We start from the raw sequence: 25,428 nt of genomic DNA on the forward strand, positions 1-25,428 counted from the left end.
TGCAGGCAGAAACTTAAAAGCATTCTATAAAGTCTAAACACTAAACACATTCTTATAATTCTAATATCTATTTTAACAATACACACAGGTGAGCGAGACTGATTTCAGTGTTCCATTAAGGCTTGGGGACATTGGCATGAGCTAGCACCTGATCAGCCAGCATCACAGAATGCATTATTTAAAAAATCAAACTTCCCATTGCTGAAGTATGAATATTTAATAAACAAAATTAGAAGGGGTGGGATCCCTGTTTTTTTGTTTGTTTTTGTTCTGTTTTTTGCTCCGATGGACAACTTACATATTCCATATCCAAGAGAGAAGCAGGCGATTAGCTCCCTTAGAGTGATTGCTAGGAAGCTCCTCAGATCTGTGCTGCATAATTAAGGAAAAGAACATTACTATTGTTTAAAATGGAAATCTCTTTGAAATATTTAGAGATTTGGTTTTAATCTGAATCTTAATAGCCTAATTATTTTGGAATTGTTGTGCCCTTTGTTTTATAAACTGTTAATCATAGGGCTCTCATGCAGATATTTAAGTAATCAGCACTGGTGTAATCAGTAATTAAATGATAGCCAACTACAGGTGCTGCTAATTGTTAATCAATCAAATGCATAATTATTGCATCTGTAATTGAAAACTCAACTGAAGTATTGATACTTGCCTATGGACCTTGGAACAGTGAAATGCCTCTTGGTATTCTGGAAGTTGACTTGAGCATTTTACAGGTGTGGAATATTACAGAGTTGTAGGAGAATAAAATTGGCTCTAAACATCAGTATCAATGGCCCTGCCCACTCCAGTTCATATGAATAAAATTGGTACTGTAGATCAGAACTGGCTTGACTGGCTGTTGAATGGGTGTTTGAATTTTAATAGGTTTATTTGCATGAGAACAAGCGGCTTTCTGCAGATGATTTTGCTGTCCCTGTACATCTGGAGTTGGCAAATGCCAGGGCCATTACATATGCAATGTGACAGTCAATAAACAATTATAGAATTCTTATTTTGCCAGGAGGCTGCAATCAGTATCAATGTGAATTTGCTGATTGGCCTTTATGGGGGGTTAATTAGTCCACATGTTTATAGCCATTTGGAAGCTAGAATGCTGATGAGGGAAAAAAGCAAATATCACTGGAATAAATGAACCTGAGTCAGAAGGGAAGGTGTTCATACTAAAAACTAATATTTTACCTCTGTTGTGATATAGTACTAGAGCTGGGTAGGAAATGGTTTTCCTCTCTTTGGAAAAAAATGAGATTTCAAAAAAATTCCCTATCCCAAATTGGAACAAAAAGTCAAAATCTTGAAAATTTTTGCAAATTGGAAATCGGTTTGGGTCAATTGAAACATTCTGTTTCAACAGTTTTGAAATGTTTCACTTCAGTTTTGACCTTTATTATTATTATTATTATTTATTATTTATTTTACTAAATTTACTTACATTTCTAAATGAAAAGTTGTTTTGAACCAAAAAAAAAACCCTGGAACATTTCATTTAGAAAATGTCAAAGTTCCATTTTTGACAGCCTCAAAACTTTTTTCCATTTTTTTTAAAACAGGAAATTAATCAAAACTGACCTTTTCCCATTAAAAGTTTCGCTTTAAAAAAATCAGCATTTTTTTAATTGGAAAAATTTTTTGTTGAAAAATTCCCAACCAGCTAGATAGTATTTCTAATACTATATTTTTTACCTCCAAAGAGTACTTTACTGAGTTGTACATATTTATTACCCACATCGTATTTAAATACAATAGTAAAGTAGGCTAGTTTAGAAAGAATGAAAGCAATATCTGTTGTTTTTTTATTTAGTTATTTGAATGACTAATATATGACTGCATATACAATAACTGCAATTGTATCACAGAAGCACAGAAAATAGGGAGTGGAAATTAGAAATGTTTTTTTTCCATACTTAATGTCATCCCATTACTCTTAGTTATACTGTCTTGTGCCACCCTAAATAATTCTTCTCTTTACTTGTTTAAACTCTTTAGACAAATGTATATGGTTATGCCCCCCTCTCTCCCTCTTAGTAACTGCATAATCAAGATACAATTAAAGTTAAACCAATGTTGCACTTTGGAAAATCCCACCAGCTTTCTGGGCTGGGCCACTCAGGAGAACCATGAAGAGGTCCTAGGTGTTATATCAGTCTTCTTTTCCTGATATATTTTTTTTACGTTTGTGGTGTTGAGACGCTATTAAATATCTAACTGTATCATTTTAATTTGAGAGCTCTTTGGGGAAATATTTGCAGAAGAGAAATACCCAAAACACACTGGCAGAGTCTTAATGCTGTCAAAATCCTTGTATAATTTTTTTGTTATGATGAACAGTGGAGCAAAAGTGGTTTGATAAAAACAGCATGATTGGGGACTTCAAAACTGCGGGAATACAAGGCAACTGTCCACTGACATCAGACCTGTTTTGTAAATCAATTTTCAGTTTCCAAGTTAGTTGTACAATAGAGACTTCCCTAACAGTGCAGAGTAAGTCAGGTGTGGAGTGGCGATGATGCTGAAGAGGATTGAGGACTGAGATCTGACAGCAGCAAGTATATTTGAGGAACTGCAACTTTAATATTAAACATGAAACCTCCGCTGCCTCTTGTGCATACACATACTAATGGGGCAAGGGAATGTGTTAAGGTAGGCAGGGCATTTCATTTACAATAATGTATCAAGGAGTAAAGTACCCCTTTAACTGTGCGCCCTCCCCTTGTAGTGTCTTGCACTGTATGTACAGTGTTGTTCCTGGGACATAAGTCATCCGGCTAGTGATTGAACTTCTAATTGAATCTCTGAATGTTCAGAGGTTCAGTTTTGATCCGCCCTCTAAGTAGGAAGGCTTAGCTGACCTGCCCCCTCCCCGACCCCCCCCCCCCACACCCAAATGTCTTAAATATTGGGTTTCTAAGCTTGAGTAAACAGGTTCTCTTGTGAGAAGGAATGTATTTTATATTCCAGGCTTACCATGAGAACAGTCTATTTACAAGGTAGCTTAACACTTCCACTCCCAGCCAAAGTCAAGACGTGCAATGATTTCAGGGGTGAGAAGAAAATGCAAGTTATCTGAATTTAGGGATTTTAAAAAAATGTTCTCTTTGGGTTTAGATTAGAGTGAAGTTTTGGGTCTGTTCCTTTTTTATTTTATTTTTTTAAACTAATACTGCTAGACCTCTTCTACAAGAGAGGAAGTGAATGTTGTGGGATGCAGGATGCAAGATAGACATTGTGGGTTAAATATTTTTATTATGGAGATCAAACATAATGAATTAAATTGTTTTTTTTTCCTGATGTCTCAGCGGTACAGTTGGAACTAAGGTCCTTTATATCCATTGCATCACTTCTCATATATAAGCAGAATTGCTAGAGCTGGTTGAAAAATGATTCAGTGTTCACAAAAATGTCATCCCTATTTTCCATCAGCTTCTGAAGTTTTCTGACCAGCTTTAATGGAAAGTAACTGGATAAGGAGTGAATTCTGCCCTCCCTCACCTCTTATGCTTTCAATGGTTCCCATATGCGGCAAAACTATCATGGTTCTGCTCTGTACATGTATGTGTGAGAGAGATGGATTTGGGGAGTCAGTGCAGGAGATGAACCCCCCAGTGTGCTGTACAGAACTTAGTTCTGTATGGGGATTTCTGTGCACAGACACAGGTAGGGGAGTGACAAAGGAAAGAGAAATGAGAGCTATTTCAGTCTGAAGACTACAATACTGGCCATGGGATAACTTTTTAGCTGATTTGCAGCCTCAGGGGAAAGCTTCCTCCACCCAGACCTTCACAACGAGCCTCAGGACCTAGCCTGGTTGATCTGGGAGTTCCGTAGTTTGGTTACTCTTTTATATGCATAAATATAGATAAGGACTGAAACGTAGGGGACAAGTAAATTATTTTCAGTCACAATAACTGGGGTGTTCAATTGAAGTACTATATTTAGTCTGAGGGTCTTGATATCATGTGTAATACTTGGGCTTCATTTGTATTCTCACAGAACTGAAGCACATGTGACCTCTTTCAAAGTGAGACACACTTATTTCTTACTAAACATCATACACCAATTCCAGAGACTACCATAGTTCGGTTTCTAAACAGAGAGTTTGGATTTTGCATATAATCTTAATCTTTGCCCCATGGAAGCCAATTACACATACATAAAACCTAATGGGCATTTCTTGGAAATTGATCTTATCCCATAAGTGAGCGAATTCACGTGTAGCAATGTGACAGTACATTAAGCTGCCTTCACCTCAGGATGGTTAACTTACTGGTGAAATCAATTACTTTACAGTTATGCCATCTGTTAGCACATCTTACTGCTCGAATAATACATTGATTTTCATGTTCTCAGGCAAAAAGGAAACATTTATTTGAGAAAGCTGAAGCAATAACTTGCCTTAAAATACACCTGAAGACTATACTTGTTTCTCAAATATAATCGTTGTTTCTTCTCAAGTCCCACATGTTTTTCAAAAAATACTTGATTCAGGAAATGGTCTACATGTTCTCCTCTGATTGGCTCAACAACTATCGGGTTATTCAGGAGACTTGGACTTAATTGTAATGAAAAAGGTAGATTGGGACTGTCTGTCCACCCTTTCTGATAATACAAAAACAAGGGAACATTCTATTAAATGGAATGGTGGCAAATTCAAAATACTAGGAAACACTTTTTCACACAATGCACAGTTAGCACATGGAAGTCATTGGCACAGGATATCATGGAAGCCAAGAACTCAGCAGAATTCAAAAAGCAATTGGACATTTATATGGGTAATAAATCTATCACGAGTTCTAATAGTAATTTTTTTAAAAAGGGTTTGGTAGAAATTGGAACCCTCATGCTTGACAGCATAAGGCAGCATCTGAATATTGGGAGTTGGTTAGGAATTTTTTTCTGAAGACAGACTTTTCCTGAAGCCTAATGAAAAATGTCTTGTACCTTCCTCTAGAGCAGCTGGCATTGGCCGCTGTTGGAGAGAAGATACTGGACTAGCTGGGCTACTGTTGCTAGTCTGATCCTATGAGACAATTCCTTCTTAAGTACTGAAGATGGGTCAAACTAATCTTAAAGCTTTCCATCAAATGTGTTTAGGAGATTGTTGTTATTTGTAACTGGTGTCTGCTGTGAATGGTATTCTGCATTTAGATAAAACAACGAGGAGTCCTTGTGGCACCTTAGAGACAAACATATTTATTTGGGCATAAGCTTTCATGGGCTAGAACCCACTTCACCAGATGTATGGAGTGGAAAATACAGGAGCAGGTAAAAATACATGAAAAAATGTGAGTTGCCTTACCAAGTGTGAGGTCAGTCTAACGAGACAATTCAACTGACAGCAGGATACCAAGGGAGGAAAAATAACTTTTGAAGTGGTAATGAGAGTGGCCCATTTCAGACAGTTGACAAGAAGTTGTGAGGAACAGTTGGGGGAAATTAGTATTGGGGAAATTAGGTTTAGGTTTTGTAATGACCCTATGCATTTAGATATCATTCCCTAGAAGTATTGGAACCACTGGTACTGTGCAGTGTAGACAGGATGCAATTACTCTGCTGGAATATGCTGGTTTTGAAGGAACTACCATGGCTAAACTTGAAATTCAGAATGACTGGTGCTTCGAAGTCTGTTCCAGAAAATTCTACTTTCCATAATGATGGGTTACTTTCTTATTTAATATAAATCTCTCACTACATTGAGTTCATTTTGAGGGAGAGTGGAGTTTTGTTTAAATTGAATATGTACTAAAGTGCAATACATAACATTCCTATGAATTTTCAGCACACAGTAAGTATGTGCAGTACACAGTTTGAAAGAATACAATTTGAACAGAAATTATTGTTAATATTTAATGCATACAGTACACAACACCTTACAAACTTTAAATAATTAATCTTCACAATGTTGCTGTTGATATCAGTAAATGGCAGATACGGTTAGACTGAGGCAGAAATAATACTTAAAACAGAGCCTTTTATGCAACAATCTCAGGTCATTTTACAAAAGTTAGTAAATGTTATCCCCAGGGAAACAAAAGAAAAGTTAAGAGTTTGCCTAGGAGTCCAGGTCTAGGTCTCCTGACTCCCAAATTTCCTGCCCTGTTCAATGAATAGGGTAAGTGATTGTCCAAGGTCATGTAGGAAGTCAGAGTTAGATTTGGGATTAGAACTGAGTTGTTTCTTGCTCCTAGAGTGTTCAGAGAGCTATAGTCCATCTCTTAGTTGAATGAAGTCATCAGATGTGGCCACAGCAGATGATTTGAATTTACAATCTTCTTTCTTTTATTTTTGTTCAACTTTATACAAACTGTATGTGTCTGTGTATTGTGCAGCACAATTACACAACTTTACTCTAGAGTCCTCCTGTTTTAATTCTATTTCCCCTCCCCACATTTTTGACAGTTTTCAAGGCCAGGTTTTCTAACAAGGGGCATGTGCAAATCAGGTACATATGTGAACTCAAAAATGGCCAACTAGGTGCATAACTGACCTTTCAGGATGAAATTTAATAGTGAAAAGTGCAAGGTCATGCATTTAGGGATTAATAACAAGAATTTCTGTTATAAACTGGGGACACATTACTTGGAAGTAACAGAGGAGAAGAAGGACCACGGCGTATTGGTTGATCAGAGGATGACTATGAGCCACCAATGTGATATGGCCATGAAAAAAGCTAATGCAGTCTTGGGATGCATCAGGCGAGGTATTTCTAGTAGAGATAAGGAGGTGTTAGTACCGTTATACAAGGCACTGGTGAGACCTCATCTGGAATATTGAGTGCAGTTCTGGTCTCCCATGTTTAAGAAGGATGAATTCAAACTGGAACAAGTACAGAGAAGGGCTGCTAGGATCATCCGAGGAATGGAAAACCTGTCTTATGAAAGGAGACTCAATGACCTTGGCTTGTTTAGCCTAATTAAAAGAAGGCTGAGAGGAGATATGATTGTTATCTATAAATATATCAGAGGGATAAATACCAGGGAGGGAGAAGAATTATTTAAGCTCAGTACCAATGTGGACACAAGAACAAATGGATATAAACTGGCCATCAAGATGTTTAGACTTGAAATTAGATGAAGGTTTCTAACCGTCAGAGGAGTGAAGGTCTGGAACAGCCTTCTAAGCGAAGCAATGGGGACAAAAGACATATCTGGCTTCAAGACAAAGCTTGATAAGTTTATGGAGGAGATGATATGATGGGATAACCTAATTTTGGCAATTAATTGATCTTCGACTACTAGTGGTAGATATGCCCAATGGCCTGTGATGGGATGTTAGATGGGGTGGGATCTGAGTTACTACAGAGAATTCTTTCCTGGGTGTCTGGCTGGTGAGTCTTGCCCACATGCTCAAGGTTTAGCTGATCACCATATTTGGGGTCGAGAAGGAATTTTCCCCCAGGGCAGATTGGCAGAGGCCCTGGGGGTTTTTCGTCTTCCTCTACAGCGTGGGGCATGGGTCACTTGCTGGAGGATTCTCTGCACCTTAAAGTCTTTAAACCATGATTTGAGGACTTCAGTAGCTCAGACATAAGTTAGGGGTTTGTTACAGGAGTTGGTGGATGAGATTCCATGGCCTGCGTTGTGCAGGAGGTCAGACTAGATAATCATAATGGTCCCTTCTGACCTTAAAGTCTATGATTCTATGATTCTTTCCTGGGTGCAGTTACTTGATTTGTGGATCTAGTTGGTGTAATTGTAAATACACTTTTGCATGTTCAGTTGACCTTTTCTTTGAAAATTGCATCCTCGTTATCCATTAGCATTGCAAAAAAAAAAAAAAAAAGAAAGAAAGAAAAAGAAAAAGAAGAAAAGCAGCAGCTGCAGCATACACACAACATGTATACATTGTTTATAAAACAGGACAATGAATGTTGGATGAAAGTTCAGGTCAATACCTACTTTTTCTGAATAGATTTACCTATTGGGGGTACAGTGAATGAGAAGCTGGATATGAGTCAATGTGTGCCCTTATTGCCAAGAAGGCTAACAGCATTTTGGGATGTATAAGTAGGGGCATTGCCAGCAGATCGAAGGACGTGATCGTTCCCCTCTATTCGGCATTGGTGAGGCCTCATCTGGAGTACTGTGCCCAGTTTTAAGCCCCACACTACAAGAAGGATGTGGAAAAATTAGAGAGTCCAGAGAAGGGCAACAAAAATTATTAGGGGTCTGGAACACATGACTTATGAGGAGAGGCTGAGGGAATTGGGATTATTTAGTCTGCAGAAGAGAAGAATGAGGGGGGATTTGATAGCTGCTTTCAACTGCCTGAAAGGGGGTTCCAAAGAGGATGGTTCTAGACTATTCTCAGTGGTAGAAGAGGACAGGACAAGGAGTAATGGTCTCAAGTTGCAGTGGGGGAGGTTTAGGTTGGATATTAGGAAAAACTTTTTCACTAGGAGGGTGGTGAAACACTGCAATGCGTTACCTAGGGAGGTAGTAGAATCTCCTTCCTTAGAGGTTTTTAAGGTTGGGCTTGACAAAGCCCTGGCTGGGATGATTTAATTGGGGATTGGTCCTGCTTTGAGCAGGGGGTTGGACTAGATGACCTCCTGAGGTCCCTTCCAACCCTGATATTCTATGATTCTATGATTACTGGTCCTCAGTCAACCTAATGTGTGTCATGCAGTGCAGTTTGCAATCACTAAAAGAATAGGCCCTTTGAAAACATTTGAAGATGTGTCTAAACATTATGGTGGAGAGTTGTAATCTGTGCCACGTTATGAGTGGGGTAGTGCCATGTCCACTGCTGTGCCACAATAAGCATAGGGTCTGACTTTCAAAAGTGCAGCTCTGAATGAAGCCAATGATATCTTTGGCTGCTGAGGCCCATACAGTGCTGCTGGTGATGACCTTACAGACGTGCAGGCCAGTGTACACAGTCTGATTACAGTGGAATTATTGCAATAATACACAGGTGGTGAAAAATCCTTTCAGTGCATTATTAAAATTTCTTTTCAGCCATGCCTAGAAGACTCATGAAACAAACTTGATAGCTGAATCTTTTTGTGGTTTCCTTAGGAATCCTGGTACGAGAGAAGTGAAATATTTTCCTTCAGTAAATTGTCCCTTCTATAAAACATAAAGGATTAAAGTACGAGTAATTACTATTCTCTCTCAAACCGAGTAAAGGAGAAGAAGCACTTCAGAGCCTTAGCCATTGATTTTTGAGAAGCAAGGGTCACATGTTAAGTACTATTGATGAAAAGCATTGCTGCAGTGTCCATGGAGACTGAGCTGAGGTGAAAGTGAACCGTTACCATAATAGTGACAGCTTTGGGTAGAGCTGTAAGGGACTGGGACTTGTCTAACTATAAAGTAGTTTTATGCATTACACCTTGAATGTGAGATCAAACCCATTGCTCCTATGGGGCCAATCATTCAAGGGTCTGCCATCACTATTAACTTCAGAGGGAGATAAAGATGCACAGGATCATACAAAGGTGCACAGTACCATGCAGTTTTTAGGGCCCACAGAGTTCTCAGATTTATATGAGCTAAAATCCCTCATTTAAGCAAATGTTAACAGAATTACTGTTAACCTCCCAAAAGAATTCAGAAGCATTTATTTTATGTTCTCCATTACGTCTATGTTTATAGCATCTCTTTTCTCAGCAGTTGCATTTTCCCATAAACATATTACATGAATGCAATTTTATAGCCAAAGCTGCTAAATCCATTTTTTAAAAAACAATCATTCCTTGAACTGAAAAATGTAGCTTGTTCTACCAGATTGAAAACCCCACATATTGATTTTGAAATGCATAATTGGTTTGGACCAATAAATCACTATGCAGTAGATGTGCAAAATTGATTTTTATATTGCAGTAATTAATTTGATATTTGCCATAACTTATATTTGTGCATGGACTAAGCAATTAAATAATGATAATTAATTGTATATGGTCAAAAAACTATCCACTGCCCTGTAGATGACTCTTCCTTTTGTCCAAAAGCTGGCTGCATAGGTTCTGTTGAAGACTGGGTATGTTACTTTTATAGGGCCCTGATCCTGTGAGGTCTTGAACATCCTAATTGTCCAGTGATGTCAATGGGAGTTAAAGGCACTCAGTACTCACGTGACCAGAATCTTACAAAGAGTGAATTCCCAGACAGTGGTCCTGGGGAAGAGATACTGATGAACAACAAAAGCTCCCTTATAAATGGTAGCTCAGATTTCACTTTTCAGATAAGAATCATGCCTTCGGGGATTTTATTGTATCTGTTGATAACATGGTGTAAAGTGAATTATCATAAAGAATCCTAAAAGCAACTACCTCAGTTCTCAGAAGGGACCAATGATTTGGGGACACCTCAGTATTGGGAATGTCCAGTTTGAGACACCTGTTTTTCAGACGGTGTGGTGGTCAGTATTTATGAAAATCAGGCTTCATTTAAGGTGCTCCAAAAATGAGACAATCAAAGTCATTTTTGGAAAAGGCAGGCCAATGTATTTACACAAATTTTGATCAATCTTAGTGCTATTGACTTCATTGAACAATTCTGCTAAAATGCTCTAATGTATTAGAATAATCAATAAGATTAAAACCAAGGGAACTGATTTTTTGATGGGGACTAGTATAAGTCAGAAATTATTCCACAGAAGTCAATGGAAGTAGAAAGCTCTTGATGTGAATCTGTCTCTAAATATTTGTACAGCTAGTGTGGGTGGTTTTTTAACTTCGAGGTTCACTAGAAAGTGGAGATGAGCCACAGTATATGTTCACATATAAAGATGACAGCTGTAATATCACAGAAGTGCATGAAGGAGCTGAGACATCCCTTTGGCCTGTTGAGATGAAATGTTCCTGAAACTGAGACAGTTTTCTAGCAAGGGACCGTGCTATTTATCTCCCAAGCTTCAACCATCCGTATAGTTAATTTTGCCAATTAATAGGTAGTTTGTGATATCATTGTTTTAATCTTTTCAAACTTATTTGGTGCCTGGTTTAAATTACATTTGTTTGTTCTAAAGTTAGTAGTAGTAATTAAAATTAATCAATGTTGTTATAAAAAACAGCCTTGACATCTATTTCTTCTTCCTCCCCACACCTACCCCCACCACACTTTACTTGTGATTCCATTTATTGTGGCTCCATTTCTCGTCTTCTTTTGCAAAAAATTCAACATTAACATCTCCTGTTTTTACAGAGCATCAAAGTTAGTTGGCTACCTCCACCATCAGGCACACAAAATGGATTTATTACTGGCTATAAAATCCGACACAGAAAGACTACCCGCAGGGGTGAGATAGAAACACTGGAGCCAAACAACCTCTGGTACTTGTTCACAGGTCAGTGTTCATGGTGTAGCCTTGCAAGGTTTTGATGAATTAAATGCTTTGGGAATAAAATATATTTTCACTTCAAGGAAACATTGATTTCTTTTCTGGCAGGTGACATTTATTGGGCTGTACAGGAACAACCTTTATATATATTTTTTTACTTTTCTCCTTAATGCTTTTTTCATACATTTTGTCCCCTGGATTTCATCACCCTAATGAAAGCAAATTCCCTCTGTTCATCTTAAACCTAGCTTGGTTTCTCGGACCACTGAGTCCACCACAAATCCTTTCTCTTAATACAACGACATCTACCACACTTATTTGTTCGCCATCCCTCTTCTTGTACTTTATGGGGGGGGGGAATCTCTCTTCCAAGTGTGACAGGTCCCAACACTACACTATTTTAAAAATATAATTGCCATGCTAAGTGTAAGCAGCCAAATCAGTACTTTCAAGGTAACATTAAATTAAACAAAGAATAATTTCATTTCAGTCCTTTCTGGAGGAGGATGTTGTCACAGAGCAGATGTATCTGTATTTCTCCTCAATGGCCCAGCCAGGGCACCCAGTATCAAGCTTCCAGCTCCCCAGCCATTGCCTTTCTTTGGTGGAGACCTGCATCTCATGCCCTTCTGATTGGGGTAAATTTTCAGGGTGCACAGTTCCCTTCCTTCACTGTGTTATTCCCAGCATAGGCAGGCTACTCAAGCACACCTGCTTGCTTTCTCTTCGGAGATAGTTAACAGGTGTAATTGTTACCGTTATATGTCACCACACTGGTTTTTTATTCTGTACAAAACTATTTTTTTCTTAAGATAAAAGCGCTACAGAAAAAACACATTAAAACCATAAAGAACCTACACACATGCTAATAAGCTTACCAGGGTTCAACCCAACCCTAACATTACGTTTTGGCAGAAGCAGTCCTTCAGATCCCCACCAAAGGGGATTCCTTGTGCTTACAAGTTCCTCACAGCTTCAGCTCAGAATAAGCACATAGTCTTATGGACCTCAGTAGGCCCAGTGCTTCCAACCCTTCCCTAAAGATTGGGGCCCTCCCTGGACGGGGATCCTGTCTATTTGCTGGATTAGAAAGATGGCACTGATCCTGTTTAAAACCAGGCTATTTATCCAAAAATCCTGAAGAACTAGTATATGCATAACTCTCCTGGGAGGTGCCTTCAAAGGGTTGATAATGGAGGAAGTACGTTAGCATCCCCCTCCCTGATCAAGGAGGTACATCAATTCCACAATACACTGTTTCATTTGCAATACCAATTGGCCCCCAAAAGTATTAATCCTAATGGTCCCTTCTAGTCTTAAAGTCTGAGTCTATGAGTAACATTTAACTTGTTTTCAGTAAAGATTATCTTAATTCCATAAAGTTTGTCCAGGATATCGTCAGACTCTCATAGGTATATTTTCATATTGCACCAGCAATATGTGTTTATTGTGAAGGAAGTTAAGTTCCATAGGTGAAACCCAGACTCTCCCCCTGAAATATCCCCATTCCATTTACTTTAAAATAAAATAGTATTGTTTGAGATTTGAAAATATTTCTGTCTCATGAAAATACATATGTCAGGGACGAAAATTATATTTATGTTGAAAAAACACCAACTTTGTTTAGAGTCACAGAACACCAAACACAGGAGATAATTTTTACATAATTAAGACCTAATGATGCAACAATGAGTAGTTCTTACTCATGTAAATAGCCTCAAAGATAATGGGACTACGTGAGTAAAGGTTGCAAGACTAGTGATTATTGGATTTGGAGCAAGGTAGTTTTCGGGAGATACAAATGTCAGGTTTGTTGGGAAAGAATGAAACACCTGATAGGTGATTTCAAAATAAAAAGTGGTGGATGCTGAGAGACTTGGAGTGTTAAAAGAGCTCCAGGTGGTGATGGATTAGAAGGAATAATGCAGGTGATATGGTCAAAGGTACATAATGAAGGGAGTTTTATCACATGACTCCATAATGTGTTCCTCTGATATCATCAGTTTATGATATATCCCTCTGTAAAATATACTTATGCACACACACTGTACTGTAGACACTAATATAAATATAATAGAGCTACCTTGACCTCGGAAAATTCAACATTGCTTAGGAAGAAAGAGTGTCCTTAAAGTTTTGACTCTAATTGTAAAGTGAGACTCAAATGTAGGCATATGCCTAGCATAGAGGACTGGGTGCTGGTTGTCTTTGTGGGGGGGTTCAATGTGTGGAAGATTTTCTGCATTTCAAAATACTAAGTTGGGTATTTTGTTTTGGGAAAGTAGTGGAAATACATATTTAAATGTGCAGGTTTAAAAACAAAACTTCCTTCAGATCGCATTATTATAGGCTCTAACATAATAAAATATTAAAAATAAAATAATAAAATAGTTGCTATAGAAGCTGAATTGTACAGTTGTTTTAAATGGATGACTTAAATATTCAGTTGTAAATACTTTTTACAATCCTCTATTTGTTAGGCAGGTATTTTTGTAGGATAATGTAGAAACCTGTAATAGCAAAGTAACTTAGAGTTACAACAAAGATTTTAAAAGGCTGCTATCTGTTTTATTGTAAGTTCCAATGACTGATAAATTTAAATTGCTGTTTTTAATTTTGATCATTCTTCTTCAGAGAATGTTTGCAATTGAACATAACAGTTTTTCTTGTACTTTACGGTCAGGATGGGCTAAATAAAATGATAAAACACTTATAGGAGGTTTGGTGGCCAGATTGCTTCACCATAGTCACATAGGGTCCAGAATTGAGTCTATGAGTTAAACTGATTTGGTACTAAGTAGCAACAGTAATAGAAATTTAGAGTGACCAGTGGTTCTGTTGTAAATGAATATGTCTGTAGGAACATACCCACTATTGCTATTCGTGTAAATGAATATATTAGTGCAGACCTGTTTATCTACACAACTCAATGTGGCAAGGAAGTTGGAATTTTACTGGAGACTATTCATTTTGCTCTAGTTCTGTTGCAAACTTTGGAACTTGATAAAACTATTTTTTCTATTTGGTTTATCTTATGTTTTTAACAGGACTTGATAAAGGAAGCCAGTACAGTTTCCAGGTAGCTGCCATGACAGTCAATGGGACAGGACCCTCCTCGGACTGGTATACAGCAGAAACTCCAGAGAATGATCTTGATGGTAATTACATTTCTTTTCAGACATTATCAGCACATTCCTTCTAGGTTTTTATCTGACGGGTGTCATTCTAATTGTTACCTAGAGCTTTAACCAGATGCTGTGCAGGTCTTGGGTTAGATTCCAGTGATTATAGCTGCAGGAGCTGTTGTCTGGGTGTTTTTGAGCAGAAGAACTCAGTGATTACCCATTATTAAGATTGCCTGCTTGCATTCTGAACAAGTGAAGTGGAAGGGACAAAACAAGACAACTTAATTTTATTCCCCCATTTACACTGGCACTCTAAAAACTCTCATTTTCAGTCTCACTTTTTTTTCCCCCAGTTTTGCTGCACTTGCGAAAATATACAATAACAATCTTGGATAATAACCAACCAAATAATGCGTACATAGATTTCACTACTAATATTTCTTAAGCTATATCTCTGGTCTGATCACCAATAAAGCATCAAAAGTCTTTGTTGTAATTATCAGGTATTAGAATTTCATGCCTTGTGTCATGACTATTGGAAAGAAAATTAGTAGGAAGTGAACCAATAACATCATGAACGATAAACATAATCAATCAGAGAAACACTTAAAATAATAGTGATGCCTCTAACTCAACAAAATGTGCCTACAAATGTCTTGAGGATTATTGTCTTTGAAGTATCTATTTTCAGATGGTTGGCAATGAAGCCACATAATAACTGAAAGATGATAGAAACAGGAACCTGAAAAATATGGAATGTAAAAATGAGCACAGATGTTGATATAAAAGAAAAAAAGTGACTGAAAGCAAAGGGACAGATACAATGACTGAGACATTTGAAGAACTGAAAGAAGAAAGAGAAAGTAATGGAAACATCTTCCTACTTTCAAAAGTAAAGAAAGTGCAAGTAAAATGGGACAAAAAAGATGCAGATAGAAATTGAGGGGGAAAAATAAGGAAATTGTCAAGAAGCAAATATGTTAGGAAGGAGATCAATAGAAAATATGGGGAAACTGAACGAGGGGAAAAAAACTAATCAAGGCTCAGAAGCAAAATAAAGCCAAAAACATCTAAAGAGGAACAAAGGTAAAATGGATGGAAGAATAAACAGGCAATAAGTAAACAGGCAACAAGAGATTGTCATCTTCCTTTTTTTTTTTTTTTTTGGACTAAGAGTCTTTCCTCATGATTTCACAACCAGCCTGCCCTACTTTGAGCATTTTTCCTCACCAGCATGTCCAATTCCATTTTTATGGAGGAGCCAGGAATGACTCTATCTGGCTTACTTGGCACCTAAAATATTGTATTCAATGCAGCTGGGTTCCAATGAACATTTTAAAGAGGTGATGACACTTCTGGAAGTGATGTGACCATACTGACTGGCCACAATATGATATGGTATCTGGTGATGTATGCTATCATTCTACTAACTACTATTTTGGGTGGACAGCGCTTTCAGAAATGACACATTACTCAAGATGAGAGCAGCTGGCCATTCATTTGGAGGTAGATCTTAGTAAGTAAAAATAAATATATTCTAAACACGTCTCAATATTTAATATCATGTTGTTGTTTTTTAAAGCAAATACATCCTTTGGCTTTATTTATTTATATTGCAAAATGAAACACAATGCATTTCTTGGAACACATTTGTTTTTATTTGCATTTAATCCGTATGAAAATATCATGATATTTGTTCTCATCCAACAATATATATGTATATGCATGCAAAGATGCTAGCAGCGTAATCATCGGGGACATGCAGTGAAAATGAAAACACCCTGATAATCAAATTAAACTGAAGACTTTTTTCATATATTGTGTCTACACATATTTGTATTTACAGTACCAGTGAAAAATCTGTAGTGAAGCTGCAGCAGTCTGACACTTTGCGTGCTCTGTGTTGCATAATATATACACCACTGAGATACTTCGATAAACTCTGGGGAGAAACCGACTTATTACTGTAGTTATGCAAAGTCCTGCAACTGTCAGCTAAATAGTAGAAATGTCGTTGCACGGATTGTTAACCACAATTCCCTGTCTGCTCTTATGGTTTGTGCAGTTTTTCTTGCCTTCACTGTATGTCTGCTTGGCATAAGCAACACAAAGATGAACAGTTTCTAAGAGAACTACACTAACCCCTATGGATATTCTTTTTAATTAGTGTGTTTTGTTAAAGTGATTAGAAAGCCAAACATCACTGCTTATTCAAGGTTCCCTGGAAAGCTTGTGTGCCCTTACTGACAGCTGGGAAGCTTTTAAATATTTATTTTTGAGCCTCAAATTTTGTGCTTTAAAAAATGGAAATTTAGCTTTCCCATAGGGTCTGATTTAAATAGCAAGGATGCAAGAGACTCAAGTTTGCAAAGGTATCCTCCAGGAAAATGGGTTTAGGATTTTCAGTTTCTGCTTACTGCCTTGAACAGATGGAAGCTATTATAAATATTAGTGATATAGTTTAACTTCAGCTCTGAATTAGTGTTTAAGAGCATGACAAGCTAAACCTATATTACAGTATAGTTTCTTCTGAAAATGAATTGTGGGAATACAGGAAGAAAATGAAAATAATATCAGATAGCCTTAATTTAATATGTAAAATATACAACTATGAACTCCAGAGAACCCTCTACAACAATTGCTAAAGTGACCCAAATATAAATAACTTCCTTAGTGTTGTCAGTTAGCCTGAGGAATTAAGGACCTTTAAACATACGACATTCCCTGAATGAAAGACATGTGGTTGGACCATTACATAAAAGAGTAATTGATTAAGGATGAAACAAAGAAGATAGTACGTTATGCAGTGAAACTATGGGATAGGGTTTTATTTCTTGGAGAATCTAGCTTGACTACTTGGCACCATGTAGACAAGCCCTAAGATTCTCAAAATGTGCATAGTGCAGAAGGTAAAGAATGCAGAATCCAAGTAACATGGAGTGCCAGATTCAGCCTTCAGATACTTGTGTGCAATTCTGAGTGACTTCAGCAGCTGACGTATACATAGAATTTTTCCTTCTATGAACGAGGACAGGAGACATCAAATTACAATCAGAGAAACTCCATGCACAATTGCAGAGTGCAATGAGAGTGGAATCTTTATTCATGTTAGAAGCGTTGACAAATGTAGAAGTAGAATGGAGATCTTTCAAAGCAGGTTTGAGGATTTATGTATAGAAACAGAATTTCAAGATTCCTTCTTTCGGAAATATCTCTGGCACCATGTTTAATATCAGGTAGACAGAAAAAAGGTTAGAAACAAAGGCATAACTGGATATTGACTATAAAAGTGCAAAAAAATGCAATAAAGAAGAGACCAAGAGATGTATCTATACGCTCTAAGTAGATGTTTACATGCATTTAGCTGGAAGATGATGGGGAAGTGAGAGTTACTAGGGGCTAAATGTAAAAGGTATGTAAAGAGTAGAGCTGTGTGAAGGATGTAAATTATGCTGCACAAAGTGTTTCAGATTTTGAAATTTGGCGTTGTTTTGAATCAGAACAAAATCAACTTTTAAAAATTCTCCAAGGGATGATTTTAAAAATCATTTCAAATCAAGCACCACATATACTTTGGCTTCAATTTTGACTTTTTAAAAAAGGTCATATTATATATTATAAAAAAGAAAATATCAAAATGAAAAATCACTTCACAATGAAAAAAATTGAAATGTTTCATTCTGGAAATGATGCTGAAATATTCCGTTACAACATTGCCCATCTATGATAGGAGGAAGACAGGAGACCCTGAATGTGGTATTATTTAGGCTGCAATTTTATTTTTAAAATACCTGGGAATACTTGGCTGATAAAATTGTACAGTGCAGGTAATTCCATGATCATTTCTTGGGGGCTGCTATCATCTGTTCCCCTTTTCCATTCTGGTCCCAGCCACCCTCCTGCTGGGACTCTGCCACTGAGCCTCTCATATGAGAGGGGGGCTATGAAGGAGGAGGAGTTGACTTCTTGCCCTACCAATTGTAAGAGCCCCAAACCCCCTTTTTCTGCTTATTTAAAGTGTGTCTTCTGTAGCTCCTTTACCCATCCATTTTTTATCTGATCCATATCCATTCCCAATGGAATACTTGCACTGGACATCTGCCACATCATTACACAATGAATTGTGACATTGCAGCCTCTCCCCCGTCCCCGTTTTCTGCCTCAGTAGGTCAGCAACTCACCTAAGGCAATAAACCCATCTCACCTAGGCCAATTTGGTGGTGAGGGAAAATTCCTTCCCAGCTCCCGTCTTCTGCCCCCCCAAGAAAAGGGGGTGACTAGTGTAATGCCCAAAGCTGATATTTTAAGGCCTTCTGGGAGCTGCATACCTTGTCCAGGTTAAAGAGGGCTTTTCCAGAATTTCCATGCATATAAACACTCCTCCTTTCTTTTAACATCCACCCCCACCCCCACCTTCCGGCTACCTGGGAAGGGAGGGGGCAGCATTCCCCACCCAGACCTCTTCTGGCTGTACTGTTTTCCTGCTTGCTACCTGGGAAAGGTAATCCATGGAGGTCGGGGGGGGGGGGGGAGGGCGAGCCTTAAAGAGGCAATGGCCCCCTTTCAACCAGCTTCTGTACAAACCCCATTACTGAAGTTGAAAGGGGCAGTTTACCTCCTACATCCATCTAGAGAAAGGGCCCCACTGCTTAATACATGGTGAAGACATTGGGCCCTTTTTTCAGTTTTTGTCTGGAATGAAATGTTTACAAAATTGACACCGTTTTACAAAGCATTTGGTTTTAACAACAGCATTTTCCTATGGAAAATAGTTCCATTTTAATTTTTCTGACCAGCTTCAGTAAACAGATATAGGCATTTAATAAAGTAGAAGAGATAAAGAGAACAGTGGTGAACTAGGAAGTATTCATTGATGAATGAATGTGGCTGTGGACACAGTGGGCCAGATACTCAGCTGGCAGAAACAACCATAGCTCCATGGAAGTCAATGGAGCTACACCAATTTACACCACCTTAGGATCTGGCCTAAAGTAATATATTTGGTGTTTAAGGAAGTTTACAGTGCATTATCATCCAAGAAGCTTATATTCAGAATTGACAATGGGTGATATTGGGATGAGCTACTTGAGCAGATAAAGAACCTACTTGGATATCCAAGGCAGATTGTAATTGTGTAAGGGGAAGTATTTTGGATCATTTTAGATATGTGACCTAAAGAAATAATGGCTAGCAATGTGATGAAATGGTTTAATCACAAAAAGAAACTGTGGGTCTAGTCAGTACAAAGGCAATACATTTCAGAATTAGTTGGCTAGATGAGGAGTATAGATAGATTGCTTCATTTACTCCAGGGTAGAAAAATATCAGATAATAAGTTTAAGCAAAAGGACTATGTTCTGCATCATTTCTAGTCATAATTAGACCACTACCAGCCATGGAAACAGAGGCGGTAGAACAATTTGAATAGTCGGGGTGCTGAGAGCCATTGAACCAAACAGTAATCCCTGTATCTGAGGGAAACCATTTCAAGCCAGGGGTGCAGTAGCACCCCTAGCACTACTAGCTCCAGCATCTGTGCATGGAAATTCCACAGTCTGGCATATAATTAAGGTTTCTTGGTGGAGTCTTAGCATTTACAGTGTTTTTTGCAGAATCTGAGTGATGTTACATTTCTGTTCCTTCTGGTTGTGAACAAAACCTTCAAAAGTAAACCAATTCATTTAGTTCCCATGAGTCTGCCAGAAGGAAACAAGCTCTTCCAAGAGTGGATGGTTAATGCTAAGCACTTAGCTATATTCAGAAAGATTAGAGTTAACCACATTTGCAGTTCTCCTAAACCTTTTGGCATCATCTAAGTAACAATGTAAAAGGAGCAGGACAGGTGCTAGATTTAAGCTAGAATTATATATAGAATTCTTCTGTCTCTAAAATGCATTCTGCCCCTGAAATGTCCTGTGTTTCCATGTTCATAAAACTTTTATGTGGGCAAAATAGTCCAAAATGGTTGAGTTCACCCTAGGTTCATTTTTGTCTCTGTATTTCACAAGAAGGGTAAATTCCTTATATTTTTTCCTACTGAGACAACAGTAGCACCACTGTTTAAAATTGTGTGATACGTATATTTGAATTCCTTCATACTAACAGTTCAGCCTATCAGAATAAAATTGTTTGAACCCAACAGCTACCTAGGGGTGTCTATGCTGGTGTTAAAATCTCTATATATTATGTAAGTGAGATGAAAAGATTATTGCTTGATGCCAATAGCTTTTTGAATGTTCAGATTTCATGAACTGCTTGAGATTTACTGCTTCTACCATGCGCAAGGAATCCAGTATCACTTCATTCTACGACTTCCTATTACAAGGTGCTAAACTGCTACTATATGTCTTTTTCACGTAAGAACCACTTTTGTAATTTTAAAAATCATCAGTATTCAAAGACCGTCGTTCAAGTAACTTTAGATTCTGCATTGAAGCAAAGTCTGGAGGTCAGAAGGAGATGAATGACAATTGTATTTGATTTGCTGTGGCACTGCTGGTGTAATCTGGTTTTTGTTTTGTCAGTAGCTATTCTTCAATGCATTTCCTTCATTCTTAAAGTTTATGACCATGTATAGCAACTTTAAGAAAACTGAGTGCAAAGAATTTTTAAAACTTGTATATCAGACTGGTAATGTACTAATCAGATTCAATAGTTCTTCAAAAGATTTTAAATGCATTAAACAGAATTCATTTCAAAGCACATCAAATACCAAAGACACCATTGTACCATATATGACAATAGGACTGAAAAGTATTAAGTTCATCTTTTAACGGTCTTTTCCAAGGTTTATAGTGGGAATGCTTCACAATCTCAAAATATCTTTTGTTGGAGTTTTACACCAGCATTTTGTACCACTCCCCGCATGCATTTGCCTATTATATTACAGGCCTCTTCAGTGGGGAAAAATAGTAGCTTGTCTCTTTCTGCTCTCAAAAAGACAAGCTACTGTGCTGCTCTTCTAAAGAGACTTGTGATATAGTAGCTATCATACACTCCAACAAAAGGCATTTATTCATCTATTCTTTAAAGTAAAAATGGGTTCACTGAAGACAAAGTGTGCTAGTTACACGTCAAGTCATTAAGTCACTACATAAGAAATGAATATGCCTTGAGAGAACCTGTATAAAAGATTTCAGAGTAGCAGCTGTGTTAGTCTGTATCCGCAGAAAGAAAAGGAGTACTTGTGACACCTTACAGAGACTAACAAATTTATTTGAGCATAAGCTTTCGTGAGCTACAGCTCACTTCATCGGATGCATGCATGTAGCTCATGAAAGCTTGTGCTCGAATAAATTTGTTAGTCTCTAAGGTGCCACAAGTACTCCCTTTATTTTTGTATAAAAGATATCATTGTATTATTTCATTTTATTATCCGAGTGCTGTTGTATTATTCAGAGCAGCCTCCAAGCCAAGAGAGGCATGTCCAAGAAAGTTCAAGCTTGCTTGCTCATAATTAACATTAAGTTTTCACATGCATGAGATAGGTCACTGCTGTTATAAATGCTATTATATCACTTACAAAGTCAACCAGCTCATTAAATACTGTAGTTAAACTACTGGCCCATGATAAGTCATCTAGTTGATTTCAGCATCTTATTTGACTTGCAAATAAACCAGGAAGATTCAAAATTTGTTATGGAAAATTTTTTATCAATTCCAAACATTTCCATTTTCCACTTTCCTGCATAATTTCAGATCTGCTTTGTATTCATACACTAAAAATGGGATGAACAGAGGGATATTCTGTTTTTCTTAAAAAGAGGAAAGGAGACCTTATATGTTGAAGAAGCTGCTTAATGTACTTGTTGCCGAAGAATGTAGTTCAAAACAAGTCTGAATGTTCAGAAGGGAAATTGCAGGTAGACTATGTATGTAGCTGTGAGATTCCTGGTTACTTTCTTATAACATATTTCTTAATCTCAACTCTGCCTTTGTGAATGGTAAAACTCAATGAGCAGGATATTAATGGATCCTTTATTTGTATCCCAGAATCTCAGGTTCCTGATCAGCCAAGCTCTCTTCATGTCAGGCCATTGACAACCAGTATCGTCATGAGTTGGACTCCACCGCTGAATCCAAACATTGTTGTACGCGGATACATCATTGGCTATGGAGTGGGCAGCCCATATGCTGAGACAGTGCGAGTAGACAGCAAACAGCGCTACTATTCCATTGAAAACTTGGGTAGGTAGTTCTTTGTTTTTTAGTGATTTTAAAAGAAAGAAGTTTCTTCTGGAGTTTACTAATTTTTGAGACTTTTCCTAGGCTATCACTAAGTCCTTGTGTACAAACCAAATTTGTAGCCACTTTATGGCTGAGTTTGCCATAGTATGGTTTGTGCCAACACAAACAATGGTTAATATTCAGCTACTAACAGCATTGGCTACTGAGGTTTGACTCCTGCAGTTGACCAAAACTGGCACTTGGTTATCTTCCTGTAACCAGGTGATAACACTATAATTCTGTAGCATGAATGTCAATGAAGGTGTTATAACCAGGTTACCAGAATAAAATTGTACTTACAGTCTAGATGGAACCTTAGTTACATTACATTTATAACTTTGGAAACAATAATCAATAAAATATCTTATATCATTACAGTGTTTGATTCTAATGAGCACATACACTCTCTTAATGTGTTTGAAATTATTGCTAAATCATGTTCTGCTTGGCTTTTACAAAACAATGAGATACATCAATGATCGAGTTGGGAAAAGAGGAAATAAAAATCGTTTGTCTCCATGGAATTTAGAACAAATAATTCATCTACTAAACTGAGATCATGCATTTATTTGTTCGTCACCGATTGGTTGAAATTATTCTCTGTCCTTGACCATATGCTGAAAACTATAATAATAGCCAGATCAGGGAGGATCAAGTTTTCTTAATCAAGTGGTCATGTCATGTAGTAGACCTTTAACTGATGATCCAATGAAAAGCTCATTGAGCTGAAGATAGACTCCAAAATATAATCAGCATTTTATATTTTTGGACTGCAACTTTGGTAGCATATCAGCTTGGCTCCTACACTTCAGAGCAAATCTAAATACTAAATAAGCACTTCACCATGTGGCCCCCTATTTTGAAGAGAGCAGGAGCTGGAAATGCTATTCCCTGAGCTGGCCCAAGTGTTTGAATTTAATGGCACTCACAAAACTCATATTTTGTATCTGTCAAAAAGGTTTAAGGAGATATTCTGTTATCCCATTATTCATTGCACACTCTGATGGTTCATCTTGATGCTGGGCCTGGTATGCAGGGAACTGGTACTTTGATGATGAAATACTGGTATTCAAGCATTGGGGAAAGGGTTCACAGTTTGAATGAAGTCATGAGAAATAATCAGTTTTCTTTGTTTTACTTCTATAGCATTTTTTCTTTCAAGGATATTATTTTTCTTTATTATTATTGTTATTTAACATTTGTATGTGATGCTCTAGGCTTGCTCAAATGCTTTACAAATATTAAGTCTCATAATGCACCTGTATGTTAAGGCTGGGCACAAAAGTTAAATGATTCGCTAGAATTTATACAGATAGTTGTTGTAACAGCTGGGAATGGAACATAGAACTTCTTGTCTTCCAGTCGTCTTCTGTGATCACTAGATACACCTTTTTGGTAATAGCATCCAGTAGCACAAGAAACCAGATATGATTCATTTCTGTGGTCACCCTGTTCTCAAGAGAAATCTCATACAGATAAAATCTTTCTTTATACATAGGAGGACTTTTGTTTTGTTTTTGGTGGGGTGGGGTTTTTTTTGGGGTGGGGGGGGTCACAATAAAAGGCACTGTGAAGAAATTGCTCACTGTGACTTCACCAAGCAGCTTCTCTGTGGCTATTAGGGCATTTGTATTTTTAAGTAAATTGGCTTGGCAAAGTCATTTGAAAAATTAGAAAACAAAACAAAACAAAAACAACCATAATGCAAAAAACTAACATATAGAAACGTATATCAAAAATCTCTCAGGAGTGTTTTAAATCCCTTAAATATTGGTAGTCCGTGACTGATGATAATGACAATATTGTCACAATTATCATCTATGGTTAATTCTTAAGTAATTAAATATGCAGAGCTAGATGTTACTGTAGTTTTCCCATTCTCAGCACCAATATGATAAAAAAGCTGTTTTTTTCTGGACAACCCAGTAACTCATATGAACAGCACTGAATCCATTTAATATATTACATGTCCCTTAAATGTATAATATTCAGAATTTCTCGAAATTGTGCCCGTGAAGGTACTTGCAGGGAACTACATGTAAGCTTTGCCGCCAAAGTCCAAAGACTCAAAGTGTTATGTAGATAAAGGCTGACTTGAAAGTGTTTTGGTGGAGATTAAAGTTATTATGCAAAATGGAAAGAGGTCTGAATGGGCCATCAAAGAAGGTTAGTGGAACATAAGGATAAAAGTGATTACTAATGACTGTATAGGTCTAACAGTTAATGATTAAACACATTTTTCTAGATTCCAAAATGGATTTATATTCTTCCAAATTTAATCATCCTACTTTAAATCGTTTCATAACTTTACTGAGATTGAATTGAAGTGTCTCACCTCCACTGACCTGAAGGTATTAGAAACAGAAATTATATTAACAGAGTTATATAGGTCAGTATGTTCTCTGGACTTTGGCAAGGCCCCAGGAGAAGATGGTTATACAACCAAATTCTTGAAAGTTTTTAATGAGCACCTTTCATTATAGATATTCTAACTAGCAACTGAAGAGATGCCTCATAACATGGCATCATGCGGCTTCAATTGTTCTAATTTATTATAGTTCCAGAAATGACTCTAAAACTTCTACCAAAATGTGAGGAAACTATTTAGAGCTGAGCAAATATTTAGTTACAAATAACTTATTTGCTGAATGTAGCTTCCTCTTTTTTTCTTTTTTTTTTAACTTTCTGAACATTCTTTAGCTGTTCAAGATTTCATCAGTATTCAAATGTATTGGACAAATGCTTTTTTGGATGTTTATACTCTGGTTTGATCACAAATATT

The 25,428-nt window shown here is 37.3% G+C and overlaps 1 protein-coding gene across 1 annotated transcript in view; it reads left to right on the plus strand.

Moving 5' to 3' along the window:
• The window catches only part of DCC (DCC netrin 1 receptor), a 948,458-nt gene that overhangs the window by 775,672 nt on the left and 147,358 nt on the right, over nt 1-25,428 (plus strand). The window contains exons 13-15 of the mRNA XM_077816218.1: nt 11,160-11,301; nt 14,343-14,453; nt 22,413-22,607. Coding sequence (XP_077672344.1) covers nt 11,160-11,301; nt 14,343-14,453; nt 22,413-22,607 — 448 coding nt within the window. The remainder of the gene's footprint in view (nt 1-11,159; nt 11,302-14,342; nt 14,454-22,412; nt 22,608-25,428) is intronic.

The sequence above is a fragment of the Eretmochelys imbricata genome, chromosome 5 (genome assembly GCF_965152235.1).
Source record: "Eretmochelys imbricata isolate rEreImb1 chromosome 5, rEreImb1.hap1, whole genome shotgun sequence".
NCBI classification, from domain to species: Eukaryota; Metazoa; Chordata; order Testudines; family Cheloniidae; genus Eretmochelys; species Eretmochelys imbricata.